This window comes from Nelusetta ayraudi, unplaced genomic scaffold (genome assembly GCF_046127955.1).
Source record: "Nelusetta ayraudi isolate G7.1 ecotype Tasmania unplaced genomic scaffold, CSIRO-AGI_Nayr_v1 ptg000011l, whole genome shotgun sequence".
Classification (NCBI taxonomy): Eukaryota; Metazoa; Chordata; class Actinopteri; order Tetraodontiformes; family Monacanthidae; genus Nelusetta; species Nelusetta ayraudi.
In genome coordinates this window covers 7162791-7175054 of record NW_027466061.1, presented here as the reverse complement: position 1 = coordinate 7175054, position 12264 = coordinate 7162791, and the positions used below count along the sequence as shown (strand labels likewise).

The window sequence follows — 12264 nt, the reverse complement described above, 5'->3', positions numbered from 1 at the left end:
CTTACTTAGACAAATCTGCTGTCACTTATTGTTCCAACATGTTTTTCTGCATTAACCATTGTTACTCTAGATGTGTCACCTTACACCCTTGTAATTTATTACCATAAATTTAAAAATATATTTTTTAATACTGTCCAAACCACTGAGCCATTGCTGTTCATTCCCCAGTTCTGTGCCAAAGCCTCTGAGAGAGTGATTTAAGCGGAACTGGGAGTGTGATGACTGAGCATGGTGTGGGAATGAGCGATGAGCGTCAACATGGCGGCCAACAGGCTGGGAGGTAAGGGTCACAGTGGCCGCCGGGCTTCAGCCTTGAACAGGGGGAGATTGGACGAGTCTCAGACACAACGAGGCCTCAGTGATGTGCAATGCAGACATCAAAGTTTGGAGCAAGAGAATCGAGATGAAGCACAAGTCTGAAGGACAGACTGGGAAGGATTGCAATGTTTATACGTCGACTCTTAATGTATCTCGCCGTGTAAATTATGATAAAAAAAACAAACACTCTGAATGGGCTAAATCACTCGTCTAATTGGTTAAACCCTGAAATTAGGATACAATGAAGGAAATGTCACAGTTGATTTGGCAAGTGGAGAGGTGTAGAGGTGAAGCGGCAGAGAATTCTTCAGTGGTCTGGGATTAATCAACAGTTAATGTGAAGAATATGTGTGCCAGCATTAGTGCCAAAACTCTAGACGCTCAGATCAACAAAGGTAGCTATCAAGATTCCCCAGTGCAGCTGACACCAAACACATTTTTCTAATTTGTCCATTTGCCACAAAGTAGTGAGCTCAGACTAAAATTCCAGGTTCCATTCCAGGCTGCCTGGTAGCAGAGAGTGGTTTGTTCAGAGTGGTATTTATATGGTGAGGATGAAAGTCTAGACAGTTGTGTTTCCTTTAAGTTTCTGAATTTACAGGCATGTTGGGATTAGGTGTTTTGACTGCAAGTTACCTTTATTAAACAAACTCGGCCTCAGTGTGTAGATATAAGAACGCATACAATCTGCGGGCATTTTATGAAGCCAAAATTTGTCCTCGTTACGGCTGTCGGCGTGCAGGAGAAGACAAACGGCTGTGGGCAAATATGTGTGTTCGCCCAACCTTGAAATGCAGCTGGATCTTTGAGATTTCAAATCTCTTCTGTCTATCTTGAAAAGCTCCAATCTAAAGCTACTTAGCCAGTCATAGCGCCGTGTAACCAATCAGTGTCTTTCAAGTTGTGACGAAAGCAGGATGAGACTGCACCAAACTTTAGCTGCTGTCTAAGAGATTAACGTGGATGCTAGTGGCATAGCAACAGTTTTCTTAGAACTGGCTTTTTTCTTCTTCTTTGCATTTTTGCTCAATTTCAAACTTGCTTTCGAAAGGATTTAGATGAGACACTGCATCTATTAATAAAGAATCTTGAGCTCTTGCTAAATGACTCAATAACCATTACAAGATGCCCGCTTTGAGGCTTTCTCAAAAACGTCCTTTTTGAAAGGTCATTCACTTTCCAGGTGTTGTCTATTAGTTTTTAACCAGGTTCCTGTGCTAAATCAATGTATTTCGCAGGACTTGGCAGTACCCCCTCTACCCATACGCCGGATCCCTACTGCTGTGCCAGGAATGACCACATTATGTCACATGGTCGTGCTACGCAGCACTGGGCAAAGATCACATCTGATTACCTGGTAAAGTGGGCACGCTACCATTCAAACACATTGCGGTAAGAGGTCATTTGAGGCATTCACAACACCACCCACAGTATTTCAAGCAAGATAAGAGAATCAACAAGTTTTGGAACAATAGTTGGAGGGTCAGAAAAGCTCAAAGGCCAACATGTGAACGCCTACCTGGTGGTCTTGTATGATCCTTGGCACTGATATTCCCCTGGGCTGCTTTTGAACACATTTGCTGTGCATCTCAGACAAGTGAGCGTGTTACGCTGTTTCAACCATACAAATCTTGCAAAGTTTTGCCACCAGCTTTCCTATGATAAATCAAGACACAAGCCTGCCTACGACCGTCATGAGAGAGCGACGTGGCGATATCTTTGTTCTTCACTCTAAAATGGTGCATGGTTTTACACAATACTTTTTGAGATACGGTTTCAGGAATGGCTGTGGTCAAGATAATGTGTGATTAAAACTTTCTAAGACAGTCTCAGAAATTTGAGATTGACCTCCACTAACTATCTGAGACGCCGATGACGTTTATGCCTTGATAAAGATTCTGGTATTGTTGGAGGATTCACTCCATTTTGCCTTTCAATCTGGCAATCTTCACATAAAAACAAACCCTCACGTTGCGGCCAAGTACGAGAGATCCGTGTCGTGCACTGCAGCTTGCTGTGAGCTTATAGGCTTCTTTCTACAGCCAGGCAGTCTTTGGTCATCCAAAGAGAATTAGGATGGATAGAAGAGTGCGGCACACAGCTCGCCTGCCCTTGGCGCCTCATACTGACTCAGTTGTGACAATTCTGTTTGGCAAATGCAGCAGCATGCAGCCACGTTTTTACAATGCTGAATAACTGATCAAATAAAACCATGGCCTGCTAAGCCTGCTTTGCTTTGCAGTGCAGTGGCGATCTGTCTTGTTGTTGTTGTCGTTGTTGTTTAGTCGCCTCAGTTTTCAGAATGCGGAAACTGATGCATCCTTGAGCGAAATACTTAGATCTGCTTTCACTCATGGGTGACTTAGTGGTATGCAGCTCCTCCTTAGTCAGAAAACATTCAGAGTGATGGAAAAGGAGACCGTGCAGAACTGTGCAGCGATTCCATAGTGCATGTGTATATTACCAGTGAGCAAGTTTCACTGCTTAATCGCTCCGCTGTACATTTCTCTCACTGCACTCACAGTTTGCAGCTAAGTACTCTGCTCCCACTCCACTCTAACTTCACTTGACACACAGATGAGTCAAAACCGGAGGCATGCAAGGTCCACGTTTAACTCTGCTCACTGGTTAAGAGAGAAAAAAATATAACATTTTTCAAAAATCTGGTCGGTCATTAGGGACAAGTCAATCTCTTCTCTCTGTTTGTGTGACAATTAAAATGTAAAAGTACAGCTTGTGCTGCAGTAGCAATCACATGAAAACTCTAGAACAATTGCAGTAAATGGAAGGAGAGCTTCAGAAACGATTGTGTTTTTCGTGCAAGGTGGCAGAAAATAAAAACAGAGACATGTTTTTCCAAATCTCAAAAAAAAAATTGAGAAAATAAGTTCTATAAAATAAGATGAAAAATTAAAAATCTTTCAATGAAAAAAGCTTTACATGAACCAACATTTCTAGTTTAAATTAAAAATGCAAATATGATAGTCCTGCTCTGCCACCAGCGAAGAAGTTTTGATGTCCCAACACACAGATTTGTTCTCCAACGGCATCGCACCCTGTCGTAAACTGTTGACTTTCAACATGTTTAGGCTGAGTGGAGAGCTTTCTTTGCACCGCAATACAATTCAAATTGTCCTGGGCCACATGTTGTTTTAGTTAAGGCTTTGCTCAGCTGCAGAGACACGGGGCAAAGCAACAGGTGTCTGTTCAAGGCAAAGAGAAGGAAAATAAATGTAGTCATTTTGAGAGAGGAAACAGTCCAGCAGACGCGGGCCTGCTGCGGATGTGCAGCAGATCTGTGCAGCTCTCGTGAAGCTACAGGAGAGTGTTTCAAGTAGCAGGCGGCGATGCTCTTTTACAACTGTGCTCTCCTTTCGTCTGGTTAAATTTAAAAAAAAAATCTACAAAATGAACTGCGTTTATTCGATAATGGTTTTGCTAATTTCAAAAGAAAGTCACATGACTCGTCAAAGACTGAAAACATTCAGGCACCGCATTAGTTGAAAATAAGACACACAGCCACATCAAAACAACTGCAATGTACATGTGTAGTGTTGGAGTCGCTCGGTTTAGTAAAGTGCAACGCTTTTCTGTGAAACTTTATTTAGCAAAACCAAACCTTTCTTGGGGAAAGGTGCTGTGGTGATAATAAAATAGAGACGCTTGGATGCCCTTGTCCGTCTGTAGTCTTCTACAAGTGCGCACTTATGGGTGTCCCGCTGAACATGAAAGGGTGAATATCACACAATTAAAGAAACAAACCCCTGAACCCTTCCCCAGGTTTGCCACAGACTCACTTTTTTATCCTCTCTGTCTCGCATGTGTTTCCTCGCATTGCTCACAGCCAAAATATTCAGTGAGGATAAATTCCTGTGCAAGTGAAAACAAAGCCAGCCTCTGCCTTTCTGTGATCAGGCTGCAAGTGAGTTTAATGACTTCTTTGGCAGGTAAAGTCAGGTCATCGAAGAATCTGGAGGTCCATGGTGTTTTGCCTACACGTGTTTTCGTCATTTTAGAGCATTTATAAGCACACTGTGGGCCATTAAGTTGCTGGTTTTAAATAGCCCAACATGACTGATTTGTATGTACTACTTTTATATGTAGGCCCTCTTACATTCAGGGAAAGGAATTTATTTTGTGCTATTAGGCAGGTTTCTGTCTTGCCACATCTGTATGAATTAAGTCCAACCACAGATTCTTTTTTGATTACACACCCATTATGTCAGGAGGAGGAAATAAATATGCCCCTGACATATTTTTTTCCCTCACAAAATGTATTTAAAATATCAATAGAGGCAGCATTGCACTAGTTCATGCACACAGCAATGTCACAGCAAGGACGGCCAGACAAAACACTGAAAGTCTTGATAAAGAACAGACACTGGGAAGAGAAATGTTTCTGAATTGAATATGTGGGTTTGCAGAGGATTCAGTCTCGAATATTATGATGGCTAGTTAGTTGTGATGTGCTTGTAATTGCGTTGCATTTGTGCAGCGGCTTTACTAAGGGGAAATTCCTCGATTTTAAAAGAAAACAGATTATGCACATTGCTTCTAGTCTCATATCCTCGAAAACTTTTTTTTAAATTAGTTAATAATGACAAAACAATAAGTCAGAATAGTGCCCCTCGCTAATGCATCTAAATGTCAACGACAAGCACCACACATTTATAAACTGTTGTAAAAATGCAGGGCCTCGTTTTAATACACTCAGGCTTCCCATTTCATTTATTACTAAGTAGCCTGAAATGAACAGACCTCTGTCTGCACGGTGAATGACTGGATGAAAACGTTTTTCTCCCATCCATTTGTATTATTTGTTAAGTATGACATTTTGTTTTAAAATGAAATGTTTGGTGCAGAGTACATGGATATGTCTCATAAGACTAATATAAAAAAGTAACAGTGAGGAAAAAAAATTAGCAAGTGCAATATTGTACACACCTGGTTAATGTTTTTTTTGTTTTTTTAAATATATATAGCTGTTACTAAACAGTCGTGTATAATATGTCATAGTAAATAATATGCTACTAAAATGAACAGCACAAGTATATGGGTTTAGTGTGGGACCTGACCGTGTCTATGTTGAAGTACTCATTGCACGCAATTCTAACTATTTAAACCAATGTTGTTCAGATTTACTTTTTGCTGTTGCTATAATCGCAATTATTATTATTATTGTTATTATCTTCATCAACAACATCTTTATTATCATGATCATTACCTGTTGTCATTATAGGCGACGTCGAGCCACTCTCCGACCTCTGCCTTCAGGTAAGTGGAGTAGTTGGAGTTGGGGTACGGCGGCCTCAGCATCCCGCCGCCGTACCACTGCTCGGGACGCATGACGCTCCGCTCGTATGGATTGTTAGTGCACAAGGCGCTGTTGGCTGACGCGCTGCGCGGCTCCGAGCACTGCCTCGAAGCCCACAACTGCGAATTATTACACTTGTCTTGAAAGGCGTAGCTGTTGCCCCACAGCGCCCTGGAGCACCCGGGCTCCTCGGACTTGATGCGGACGCCGTACGGCTCCGGCAAGTAGCGGGCGAACTTGCTCTCCATCGCCTCCCCGAAGTCCCTCGCCTCGTCGGCGGGGGACTTGTAGAGTCGACACGACCTCTCTGCAGCGGGTGCGCCCGCCGCGGACTGGCCGTAGGTGCAGCACTCGGCGTGCGTCGCAGGATCCAGATGATGCCGCTCCTCCGCAGTTGTTACGTCCTCCGCCTCGCACAGCGCGAAGCTCTGCTCGCCAACCGACGTCCGAGCGTGGCTGAAGTCTTGCAGGCGGCCCGCCGAACTTCTGAACATCTCCACCAGTTGCTCCTGGCCGGCCACGGGCCGCTCGTCCCGCTCGGAGGGGCACTTGTACGCGCCGGCGACGACCACCGGAGCTCCGTCGCTGCTCGGGGCTTCAACTCCTAACAGGAACTCTCCTCTGGTGTGGTCGCCGTGTGAACACGGTCGGAGGGAAACGTCCGTGTCACTGGTGTCCACGGACTCCATGGTCAGTCCCAGCGACACAGACACGGCTTTGCACAGCTCGCGGGCTGTTTCCGAGATTGTGGCGCAAGCGGAAAAGGAGCGACTGTCGCCCACTCGGCAGCCAGTGTTGAACAACTCCTCGTGAGGAGCACCAGCTGTCTGACAGCACTGTTTTTCCATGTCACGCGCTAGCCGGTTCGTGCGTCCCTCTCCGCGGTGGCTCGCTTCGGTATTGTCGGTGCTTGCCAGGCTGCTGCTGCCGCCGCCGCCGCTCCCCGCAACATTTTGGCCGTAGTAGACGCGACTTTCTTCTGTGTTTTGCGCCATGCTGGGAGCGCTCGAGACGATGCCTGCCTTTATTTTCTCAGCCCGCGTCCAAATTTTGTTGCAAGATAACTCGCGGCCGATTTGACTCAACTCCCGGAAAGTGTTTACTCGACCAGTTGGCTGGAACTTTGCATGAAAAGCGCGTCTGCAAGTCCGTCGGTAGCCCTAATTGTCGCTGCTTAGCCCAACTCTCACGTTGTGAAAAACGTTTCGGTAAAGGTCCGAGGAGAGCGTAAGAGTCACAAACTCCTCCTAAACGGAGATATTCAGGCTCACAGGCGATCGTCTTTTTTTCCTTTTTTTTTTTTTTTTTTTTTTTTTTCTCAGTTGATTCAGGAAAAAAAAGGGGAGTTTTCCATTCTGCTGTGACCCGCAACTGAAATAATTGAATTTGCCAAACACGGAATTTCGAATTAGAATCCACTTTTATCTCCCACCAAATCTTATTCATGAAGATAACACATCTGATTTACGTGGTATTCCGTTCTGTCACGTATGAATGATTATTTAGTTAATGAACTTTTCATTTATTTGGGAGTTTAGATTCCTGCTATTTGCAGTTTTCAGGCATTTATTTTTCATCTGAGCTATCCCTTCGCACAAAAAATTTAAAAAATCAAAATCAAAAACACACCAGTCCCAGACCGTTTCATTTAGCTCTCTGTTTACAGCCTACTGCCAGGACTGACTCTTTGTTGGACCTGCCACATATTTGCATGGAGGGGGAAAAAAAACAACAAGAAGCCAGTTGGATTAGTCTGTGAGAACTTCGGCTGGGGTTGTTGTCGCGAGCTTGGGACAACTCGAGACCCAAAGCCGTATGGTGTTGGGCATCCCTTCGTTGCAGTGGAACTATCCAGTGACAGAGTTCCACAACATTATACATTAAATACATTGAATACATATTTCATGTGAACTAAACACACTCTTCAAAATAATAAAATTAAGGCTAAAAGTAAGGCTTCTTCTTTCCCTAAATGTTTGTTTTGCTTTGTTTTTACTGACCGCACAAATCTGTTTCCATAGATTCACCACAAGGCGGCTTCGAATCTTCCACGTTATAACGCCTGTTGTTTAGTTTAATACAGACAGAGATTATTGCAGCAATTCAAATACCAGATTCAAACTCTTCTACAAACAATAGAAGAGTCAAATCAAATAGACCTTTGGTAATCACAATGAATTGTGAATTGTGTGGATAATTTATAATAACATGACGGAGCTCAGCTGTTCCCATCAATTCAGTGCCCTTATGTGACCACATAAAGATGATGTCTTAATAGCGGAGCAAGTAAAAGTAAAGGCTGGGCTGTTTTCTTTTCATTTTGTTTCATTCACATGCTATTGCTATAAAAACATCGGTAAAGCTGTAAACTGCACAATGTGGAACCTTTAAAATGGATCAAGCAGTGTTAAGTTCTGCCAGTGTTGGCAACGGTGATAACTACAACCACACAGCAGGTTCCATACACTGCACATACTGTTTAATAAATTGCCAATGAACTGGAATTATTTGAAATATGTATTTAAAGCATCAAATCATGTTGTGAAATCCACATTAATACAGATTTAACAAATAATTGGTTTACAACTTGTTTTACATAAATTGCATTTTTACAATTGCTTTGATGCAGCGGGATAGTAGTTTTGATTCTACTCTTAATACGTTTTATAGTGACATGCTTTTTTCTTCTTCTTCTTCTTTTTTTTTAAAAGCTACCCAGATTGTTTTATTTAAAAACAGAATACAAGTTCCTGGACCCCTCCACTCTGGATGGGCTCTGGTGCCTGTACCTTGGTTGGAAATACAGAAACCAGACAGACAGACAGAGCATAATATAGTCACCATAAAAGGAATTACCATTGTGTGTCTCTGTGCAAATGTCAATGAGGCTGTTGAATCTTGAGCCATGGATGTGGCATATCCATGGTGTTAGTGGAATTACCTCAACTTTCAGCACGTTTTTTCATAATAAAGTTTAAACGGGCTTGAGAAAAATCTTGATCATATGCCTCAACTTTTTTTTTTCTCAAAGTTTCTCAGTGCTTTTTATTTCACTGCTCCAGCCCCTGTGGGCCAAGATATGTGATACTTTATGACCCTAACCGCCAAGCAGTTTTGACTGGGAATAATTCTTTGGCATGACAGATTCAACTCTTGAAATATTTAACTTTTTTTTTTTCAAAAAACAATATAAATTAAATGTATTGCGTTGAGATGACAGTGCCAAACCAAGGAAGCAGGAAAACTGTTTGAATTTGTCATGCATTGAATAAAACTCACCCCCATATAGTGGCTGTCAGCAACTTTTTGTTTAAAATGATATCAAAGTTTAATAAGACGTAAATAAGAGTAAACTAAATCATTAATTAACAAGTTCAATGCCTTTTAAAACTTTTGTTATATTTCAAGAATGTTATGGTGAGGTGTTTTTTCAGAGATAATAGGTCCTGAATAATTCCTCTGCTGTGTCTTGCATCACCTCTTTGTCTGAACATGAAGCTGGAAGGCCAGTGTTAAAGTTTCAGATCATCATCTGTGGTAAAGAAAAACATTTGTGAGGATTGTGTTTGAAGGCAGTACAGGGGACATTGTAAAAATATTATTTTGCCGTTACATCACACCAGAAATTGGACAACCAAATGCCACATGCACAGATGGAATATTGAGGTAAGAATCAGGTCTTAAGTGCAGTTTGAAAGAAGTGACGTAAGGACTAAGTAAGAAAACACAATATGTGGCTTGTGAATAAAAGAGGTTAAAGGTTTGTCAGAATAAATTAATTAACGATCTCAACCAATTATGAAGAAGCCATTGATCAAAAGTATTTGATTTTACATTCACATTCAGCAAATATATAGTTCTTTGCCAAATTAGCTAATTTTTGTTCTGCATTGTTTACATTTTAAATGTGCGATTAAAATATATATACATACATATATATAAAGATTAATTTATAAAAACAAATGTCAATCTGCTACCAACAAACTTGCGATTGTGTCTAATTGTGGTGAGTACTGCCTTTGTAATGATAACATGTTCAGATACACAAGTCGAGCGTAATTAATTAACCTTACATGCAGTTTTAATTGTTAGTGAAGTGAAACCACAATTATTGGTGAGGCCAGATGTCAGATATCCACTGGCTGTTGAACTGACTTTATAGGAGAGTTGGGCAGCTTGTAAATAGAGCAGTCATTTTGAATTACTTTACCTCCAAGTGACATGTGGAAAATGAATGCTTTATCACCACCACAGTCATACTTCAGGATAAACCCAAATAAAGACTGTAGAGTGAGCACAGAGGAGCTTCCCCAACACCCTATCAGGCCCTGAGACTGTTTCTAAACAAGCTCAACAAGACTGTCTTCATCCCGATGCTTAAATCCCACAAGAATTGCTGCTGTGTCAAACTCTACATGCAGGCAACTGCTGTCTAAAGACAGATTTATTCTCACAGAACCTTTTCTGTATTATCCGTGATAACAGTCCGCCTGTGTTATGGCGTGATTCACGGCGAGTGAATTTAAGTGTGCCCTTGTGCAACGTAGGAGAAATTGCTCGTCTGCCGCTCTTGGCAGCCCAACACGTCCATTCAATCCAGCCCCGATACAAGCCTTTGGGCCAGAACCACACACAGACAGACGAGCTGCTAGACTACATTCCATACACAAGGACAAACTTCAGGATGAAGCGCCAGCGTCTTACAAATATATAGTCCTGCACTCCAAATGTCTTAAAGGGGAAGATGTATCTAATTTTGGCCTGAGAGTTTTGGAGTCACACAGTCGGGTTCGCAAACAGAAAGTGGGGAATTCACGGCTTATTCAGACCAGCTGCGACATCGAGGACTGTGTTTGTGGAGGTGGGGTAGAATATAAAGGAAATTTCCCACTGGCTACAGAGGACAACAAAGAGGTGTAGCAGAGGAGAAATAGTTGAACCTGAATATGACATTTCAAATCTTGCACGGTGCACTGAACATTTGCACCACATGGCAGACAAGTCTGACTTTGGGAGGCAGCTGAGCTTCTGAAATAGAAGTTGAACCTTTTGTAGACTAATTTTTGGAAATCTGCAACCTAGTTTGTTTTCAAATATGAATGTGCCAATCCACTTTGTTTGAAGAAAAATGTTCTATTACCTGACAGACCCATTTTCTATATCTTTTCTTCAACCCATATGTAAACATTGCCTGTGTTGCCCATTTATTCCCTAAAATGACTTTGCATTTGTAACCCAGACAGACAAACCAGGTGATCCGTGCTAATGAATATGGTGGTACATTAAATAAAAGATGTTGGGGGGAAAAAAACAAAAAACATTAAGACTGTTTTCATTTACATTCCACTATTTATTAAGGGAAATAACATCAAACAGGATTTTATTTTCCTGTGCCAGATGTGTTGCACAACAATTTAAAATAATTCTAAAAGAAGTTAGGTAACTTGGCAGCTCAAACTAAGTTCTAGGAGAGTCTGCCAGGCTCACCAGCAGAAAGGAAGGAATTTTCGAAAAGACTTGGATGAATTTATAGCTGCTGCTTTTCCGGAAGCTGATTAATAAGCAGGTAAGGATAGAAGACGAAGCAACTGAACTGACTGCCTATTTTAAGACATATTGACGCATTGTCAGCGTAATATTGAAGAGCAGAGCCCAGAATAGGCGGTCTGTGATCAGCTGTGAGACAGGAGGCTGCAAATTTTAAAATCTTCTTAAAAAGATCCCTCAATCAAACTCCAGTCCCCCTTTTTTCCATGCAGCCTGAATGGCTGGCACGTTGTCACACTGTTATTACCTCAGCAAATAAATCAAGAAATGATTTCCCATCCTTTGTTTCGCAGCATGCTTCCCTGTGTCATGTCATGCTCAGTGTGATAGCTCAGAGTTACCTGCATTGATCAAAAGATGGCAGAGTTGACCCCCTGATCCCAGCCGTCCACATTCTGGACTACCTGGAGTAGCTGAAGAATTAAGTGGTGTCTTTTTTGCCAATCATGGGTTCCCCACAGTGCTCCTGCCATTCCTCAACTGATTTCCTCATGTTTAGTCCAGCTGCTGACAAGAGAAAGATACACTCCCAAAGACTGATGCAAATGATTTAGACCCTTGAGTCAAACTGAGGAAAGAGTTTTTTATGATTAACTTGAGATATAGCAATATCAAAGTCTTGCGTACTGATGGTACCTTTGTAAGAAAAAAAAAAAAAAAAAGAAGAAGTCTATGGTTTGTTATTTATTGTGTTACTGTTGTTTTTTGATTTTTTTTTTTTTTTAATGGTTTCTACTCTGTCTTACTGCCTTTTCTGCTCGTCCCCTTTTCCGCCCTCTCGTTCCTTGACCTCTGGAAAACCAGGTTTAAAATTGACTCGAGTATCGGTAATTACGTGGTGTTCATTGCCCACTTTTCGCTCCTTTACTATTCTGTCTGAGCAGGGTGGAGCACAAAGTATGTTTACTGCGCCTTGGCCAGTAGTGACTTCTCTGCTCCGTGCACTTTTAATTTGGACGACCTCTCTTTTGAAAAATGGATGATGCCATTTGCTCCAGGTGTTTAGTTTGTCCTAAAAGCTGCAGACTCACACTGCAAAATTAGGATTTATAAATCCACATTCTGGGATCAATTTCAACACGTTT

The 12264-nt window shown here is 41.9% G+C and overlaps 1 protein-coding gene across 1 annotated transcript in view; it reads right to left on the bottom strand.

Moving 5' to 3' along the window:
* The window catches only part of LOC142884590 (androgen receptor-like), a 28344-nt gene extending 21452 nt beyond the window's left edge, over nucleotides 1-6892 (bottom strand). Inside the window, exon 1 of the mRNA XM_076020342.1 lies at nucleotides 5543-6892. Within this exon, the coding sequence (XP_075876457.1) occupies nucleotides 5543-6627 (1085 nt within the window). The 5' untranslated portion in view covers nucleotides 6628-6892. The remainder of the gene's footprint in view (nucleotides 1-5542) is intronic.
* Nucleotides 6893-12264: the final 5372 nt, after the last annotated feature.